Here is a 6,638-nt window from a genome sequence, read left to right as displayed (position 1 = left end):
CTCCCAATTCAATATATCTTCCTCTTTGATACTCCCTCCCTAAATCTCTCTTATATCATGTTTTTCCCCTTAAACCTGTTTTATCTTCATCAAAATATTATTATGGAATGGTTGGTAAATTCTTTATAAAAAACAAAATTGATATATTCAAAATGGGCCTTTTGAACCAATACTACGATCCTACCATCTTGTAAGCCCATTTATGTTCTACATCCTATTCCAACTTAAATATATACACATGAGCCCTTTTAAATTTCTTACAATAACACAAAACTCAAAAACCTCTCAGAGACACTGAAAGAGAAAAAGAAGAGAGACGAAAACAACAAAAAATGGCGAGAAATTCAATTCTGAGCAGCCACCGCCAAGTTCTGCGTCAAATCATTGGTTCAAATTCTCGAACCTTCCAAACTCTAATTCCATCTCCTCCAACTCCAACTCCAATTCCAACCTCATCTCTCTTCTCTCCGGTTCCTCCTAAACCCTTCCCCTCCGGTTCCTCCATTCTCTCCGGTTCCGCACGCGTTCACTTCTCCGACCTTCCTTTCTTCCAATCTCGACCTCTCTCCTCTCCCTCAGGTACCTCTCAATCCCACATTTCCTTCTTTTTTTTTTTTGTATTTTTTTTTAAATTTATAAATTTACTATTTTATTTTTAAAAAAAGTTTGATTATCAATTTATCATCGATTATTACTCTTAATTAGGAATTTAATATTTGATTATCAAATTTCGATTATTGTCCCTCAATTTTTAAAATTTGCAAATTTAGTCGCTGAAATTTTTTTAAAAGATAAATTTCAAGGACTAATAAAATGAAAAAAAAAAATTTGATGGAGTAAAATTGAATTTAGGCCAAATTACAAGGAGAAAACGTTAAAATTGATAATTTTATTAGACTGCTGTAAGATCAAATGTGTTTTTGTGGGTACTAAATGTTGGACTGTTAAGAAGTAACATTATATTTCATAAAATGAGCATAGTTGACTTGAGATGAAAATGTTATGATGGATAGCTGGAAATACATGGAAAGATAGGGGTGACGGTGACGCCTGTTGATGAAAAAGATGAGGGAGAGTCGCGTGAGATGTTTAGAGTAGAGCGGTTGATGCACCGGTAAGAAAAGAGTAGACGAAAAGGACATGTCAATTAAGGAAGTAACAAAAAGTATGATTTCAGATAGAATAGAATGAAGTGGAAAGGAATACGTGTGTTGTTGTATGGAAGAATTTTTTAGATAAATAATGGAATTTTATTGAACCAAAAAAAAGAGTCACCCAAGTGTACTGAAAAAAAAAACTCAAATTACAGACATCTATCAAATCGCAAACCAAAATAAAGAGTGACTTACTACTGCTGACATCCAATTCAATAAAGTTCTAAAGAAAAACAATTTTTAGATCTGGCAGGCCAAATTTTAACATTTTAAATTTTCATGTGGAAAGAAAATGTAGTACATGATGCATATATACTGGTTATAGGCTGAGCAATATGGACATGGACAAGACACAACACTAGGGTATGGCAACGATTTAATTCTTGAAAAATTAGAACACGACTGGGTGGCAATATGAAAATTAATTACTTAATTAATATATTGTTCTGTATTTTTTTATTTATGTTTAGGCTTATTCTATGTTTATATTAACTAGGTTCCTTCTAATGGTTGGAGGCTTGGGATGAGCTGTAGACCCAAACATCTTGGGTTCAATCCTCACTAGGAGTTCTCCTGGATTACCTGATACATGTTTTGGCAGGTGGGATCGCGTATCCGTGGTTTACTCCCCAAGGGTGGGTCCAAAGGGCCTGCCTTGCTGACCAAAGTGTTGTAGTTTTTTTTTTTTTTTTTTGAAGTTTATTTTAAGTTCTCAATATAAATAAGAACTATCAAAATATTTAGAGAAAGAATTTTATAGAATAAAAGAATTATATATTTTTTCCTCCTATGACATGAAGGATATGTATGCATGAGTATCTCAGCGTATCTGTGTTTGTCATGGGCATTCCAAGGATTTTGGAGTGTTTGTGCTTCTTACGTTACAGGCCTAAATAATGTTTTGATGTTGTGGATATCTTTAAATCTTGATTGATTGATATTTCTGTATCTGGTTGATGTTTGGAGTCACTGATTCCACTTGCAAATGGTTGCTTCCACACTCCCCTTCTCTGACTCATTTGGGACTCACCATGTGAGAGAAGAGGCTGTGGAAGCAGCAGCTGATATTGTATTGGATCTAATTAACGTTTGTGTTTGTAACAACTCTTTAACTTGATGAATAATCAAACATTGTGTTTTGTTTTGTATGCTAAGCCCATGATTTAATTTCAGGTCCATCAAACATTGTCCTCATTAATTCAGAAAATGATTTCAATAGTTCACTTAGCAAAGCTCAAGGTACATATCTATCCCTCTTGTTAAAATATTTTCTGTAAAAGATGTTCATTTGTAGATGTTTTCTTTGTCTGCAAAGTTTCTGTTGTTTACTTTCTAGAGAACTTATCATTGCTATGTTTTTTTTTTGCTACAATTTATTGGCGATAGACGACTCGGTGCCAGCGATTTTCTATTTCACTGCAGTTTGGTGTGGGCCTTGTAAGTTCTTAATTATTTAGTTTTTTTAGTGAAGAAATTTAAATCAAATGGTGTTTCATTTTCCGTGAGATTAAATTTCAATAAATTGTTTTATATTCTTATTATGCAGGCAGGTTCATTGGCCCTATCATCGGTGAGCTGAGTGAGAAATATCCTCATGTGACGACTTATAAGATTGACATTGACCAGGTAGGAAAGGTTCATGGTACTGTGATGTAGTCTTTTCAAATATAGATCAAATTTTCTGGAAATCATACCATGCTCATCATACATTTTCATCAAGGTAAAAAATTAAAGTTTTTTCAATCTGGGATTTATTTTTTATGGGGAATATGATTTATAAAATGTGATTTCATTTTACTCTTCAACTGATGTTTTGGTAAATTTAGTTTCCAACTTTTGACTTTCAGATATAGTTTAATAGTTTTTTATTATTATTTTTTTTTTATGACTAATCTCATTGAAAAAAATCACAAAAGGGGCTCAGTCTCAGCCACATACACGGGATGTATAAAAGAGATACATCCAATACCATCAAGAAAAACTATTTATGGTATAATAGTTTAATGGTCTGTAGAGGATTTTTGGATTCTTCTTTCTTTCTTTTCCCCACATTTTGTTTTATTTTATTATCTTTCAAGATAGAAAATCATTTAACCATGTGAGGAATGACTATGGTAAATCAGGAATGACTATATTAAATCAAATTAGAATATGCATCTAATTGTTCTCATTTAGCTGTCTGTTAGAAGGAACTGGTATCTAAGGAGTAAGGTAGAAAAGACCAAAATCATAAACTAGTATACCCTATTTTATTCTTTTTACCTTTCCTTATACTTAAACTGGCAGATTGCATACTAGTATACAATTGTTTGTTACCCAAATGATCAACCAATATACGTTGCTTTTTAAAAAAAAACTGTTCTGTTTATAATTTAACTGTTACATAGCTATATGTTCAAACCTAATTGGGTGTCTTCTACATCAAAAAAAAAAAAAAAAAATCTTTGTCCCCCTGTGCATTGGGGTTCCCATTGATGAAAATAGTTGGGAGATTTGCTTGAGGTAGTTTGGTCATGTGCAAAGGAGAGAGAGAGAGAGAGAGAGAGAGAGAGAGAGATCGATACATGATTGAGAAAGAGTGATTTGATTTAAGTTGAGGGAACAGAATGAGGTAGAGAAAGACCTAAAATTACACTAGTTGTAGTGAAAAAGAACATGTTAATTAAGGAAGTGTCAAACAGTCAAAGAGCATGTTTTAAAAAGATTAGAATGGTGGGAAAGAATACATGTGAACAACCCTGATTAGTTTATGTGGATCCATAGCCAACCCATAGTTTTGGTATTAATGTTTGTTGTTGTCGGTTTTTTTTTTTTTTTTTGGGGGGGGGGGGGGGGGGGTTGGGTGGGGGGAGTCTTAATGGATATATCACTAAGGAATAGAAGTATGGCTATGAAACTATTTTTTTATTTTTTATTTTATTTATTTATTTATTTATTTTGTAGATAAAAGATAGGACCTTTATTCTGTAATCATAGAATATTTATTATTATTGGAGATAGAATATTTATTATTATTTTTTGGAGATAAAAGATAGAACCTCTATTGTGCAATCATAGAATATTTATTAAGTTAAAGGGAAAATTCTGTAAGTCTGCTATAGAACTAGTTATGCTCTATGGTTTTGAATGTTGTGTTGTTAAGAAGCAACATATTCATAAAATGGGTGTAATTAAAAGTAAAACGAGTGTAATTAAAGTGAGAATGTTAAGATGGATAAATGGAAATACATGAAAAGAAAGGATCTGAAATAAGGAAATCTGCTTAAAGATAGGGTAGCCTCTGTTGATGAAAAAATGAGGGAGAGTCACCTATGATGGTTTGGTCATGTTTAAGAGTTATTAATGCACCAGTAAGAAAGAGTGAGTTGATCCAAGTTGAGGGAATGAAAAAAGGTACAGGAAGATCCGTTATAACATTAATAGAAGCAATGAAAAGTGAATTGTCAATTAATGAAGTAATAGAGAGCATGACTTGATAGAGGAAAAGAATATATGTGGCTAACCCTAACCAATTTGTTTAGGATTCATAGCCGACCCTAAAATTTTTTGGATTAGGTTATCTACATAAAATAACAAAGAAACATAAAGCAGCATCTCTATGACCAATAGTATGCATCTCGGCCTTAGAGATTCTGGCTCGTGTATGACCGTTGTCCAGGGAGCTGCTATTCAGTTAGTGTAGGGCTGCTTGCTTGTGGTCATGTAGCAATATCTGGACCATATCCAGAATTGTGAAGGATGTAGCTACTTCTCCTCAAAAGAAAACATTATTCCTTGCATTCCACAGAGTCCAAACCAGCATTGCCCATATTTCCACCTCCTCTTCCCAGCATTCCATGATGACCTGCTGAAATAAGTAGAGGAAATCATCACCCATATCTGTTGACTACTTTTGAAATTTGCCTCCAACCATGGCCCATACATTTCTATCCGTGGGACTCATCCACATCGCATGCACCACAGTTTCGGTTTCTTGGTTACAAATGTTGCATATCAGGTCCACCTCTATGTGCCGGCTTCGTAGGCTTTTTTGTGTTGGCAGTGAGTTAGTGCATGCTCTCCAGATGCAATGCTTTACCTTAGATGGAATCTGCAGCTTCCATAGCTTTTTCCAAGCTGGATAATCCACCCAAGCCCGAGAACTCTCTCCCTGTGCTGGCTTATTTAATCCAAGTGCAAGGTGATATGCTGCTTTCACCTTGAAGTCTCCCTTAGGAAACCTGACCCACCCCAGACTGTTAGACTCATTACCTGTGCCCCTAGGGACAAGTAAATTCCCTTTTCCTCCTTATGTTGTCCTAGGTCTTATGTGAGCCTCTACCACCCCAAATCTTAATTTTCCGCCCATCCCCAACACACTACATAGTCCATTGATATAGCACCCAGATGTATACTAACTCCAAACATAGGAAGGATTGTTTCCTAGCTTTGCTTGAAGGAAGGAGTTATTGGGGAAATACCTTGCTTTGAACACGAGATAGAATAATGAGCGTGGCTGCTGCATTAACTTCCACCCTTACATAGCAAGCATTGCTAAGGTAAATACATGGAGATCTTTGAATCCTAACCCTCCATTTACCTTCAAATCACACTGTTTGATCCAACATTTCCAATGTATTTTCCCTTTTTGGCCTCTTTGACTCCACCTATATTTGGCAGTCATAGAATTCAGTTCATCAAACCATGTCTTAAGAACTTTGAAGCAAGACATCATTGTATGTGGGTATGGCTTGAACCATGGATTTAATCAGTATTTCTCTCCCTGCCCTTGAAAGTGCGTTTTCTTTCCACCCTTGGAGCCTCTTCATCAACCTTTCTTTTATGCTATTAAAAGTACTTGCCTTGGATCTTCCCACCAACATCAGTAGGCCAATGTATTCATCATGTCTTGTAGTTGCTTGGGTTCCCATTAGATCATGGATTTCCTTCATGGTAGCATCAGAAGTATTTTTGCTAAAGATATTGGTCATTCTCCCAATTTATTTTTTTGCCTTGAAGCCTTATCATAATAGTCTAAAATCTATAATATGTTTCTACATTCCTCAATTGTAGCATGGCAAAAGAGCCCTATCATTTGCAAACGAAAGGTGGGAAACCTTGGGATCACCCATACAATTGGATATACTGTGAACCTTTCTATCCACCTCTGCTTTCCTCAATAAGGCAAAAAGGCCGTCAGTAAAAATCAAGAAAAGGTATGAGAAAATAGGATCACCTTGCCTTGTTATACCTTTGGTTTCCTCATTTACTAGGACCACATATGATGTTGTACAGTTGTAATCAAATTACATGATTTAGGACACACTTCTCGAGTCAAACATTTTCCAAAATCATCCCCTGCAAAAAACTCCATTCTACCTGATCATAATCTTTGCTCATGTTGTAGCTGCACTTACACCTGTGAACTTTCATCAGTCTCGTTCAGCATATTTTCTCAGATCAAAACTTAAAGTTGAGGGAAGTGGAAGAATATGCCAAGTAAGG

General features: G+C 35.0%; 1 protein-coding gene across 2 annotated transcripts in view; it reads left to right on the top strand.

Annotated features, from left to right (window-relative positions):
• The first annotated feature begins 245 nt into the window (after positions 1-245).
• Positions 246-6,638, top strand: part of LOC111997257 (thioredoxin O2, mitochondrial) — a 12,325-nt gene continuing 5,932 nt past the window's right edge. For both annotated transcript variants that reach the window (XM_065763896.1, XM_065763901.1), the window contains exons 1-4: positions 246-579; positions 2,328-2,393; positions 2,541-2,591; positions 2,701-2,780. In XM_065763896.1, the coding sequence (XP_065619968.1) occupies positions 333-579; positions 2,328-2,393; positions 2,541-2,591; positions 2,701-2,780 (444 nt within the window). In that variant the 5' untranslated portion in view covers positions 246-332. The remainder of the gene's footprint in view (positions 580-2,327; positions 2,394-2,540; positions 2,592-2,700; positions 2,781-6,638) is intronic.

Source organism: Quercus suber, unplaced genomic scaffold (genome assembly GCF_002906115.3).
Source record: "Quercus suber isolate HL8 unplaced genomic scaffold, Cork oak 2.0 scaffold_21, whole genome shotgun sequence".
NCBI lineage: Eukaryota > Viridiplantae > Streptophyta > Magnoliopsida > Fagales > Fagaceae > Quercus > Quercus suber.
This window is presented reverse-complemented; position numbering and strand designations above follow the sequence as displayed.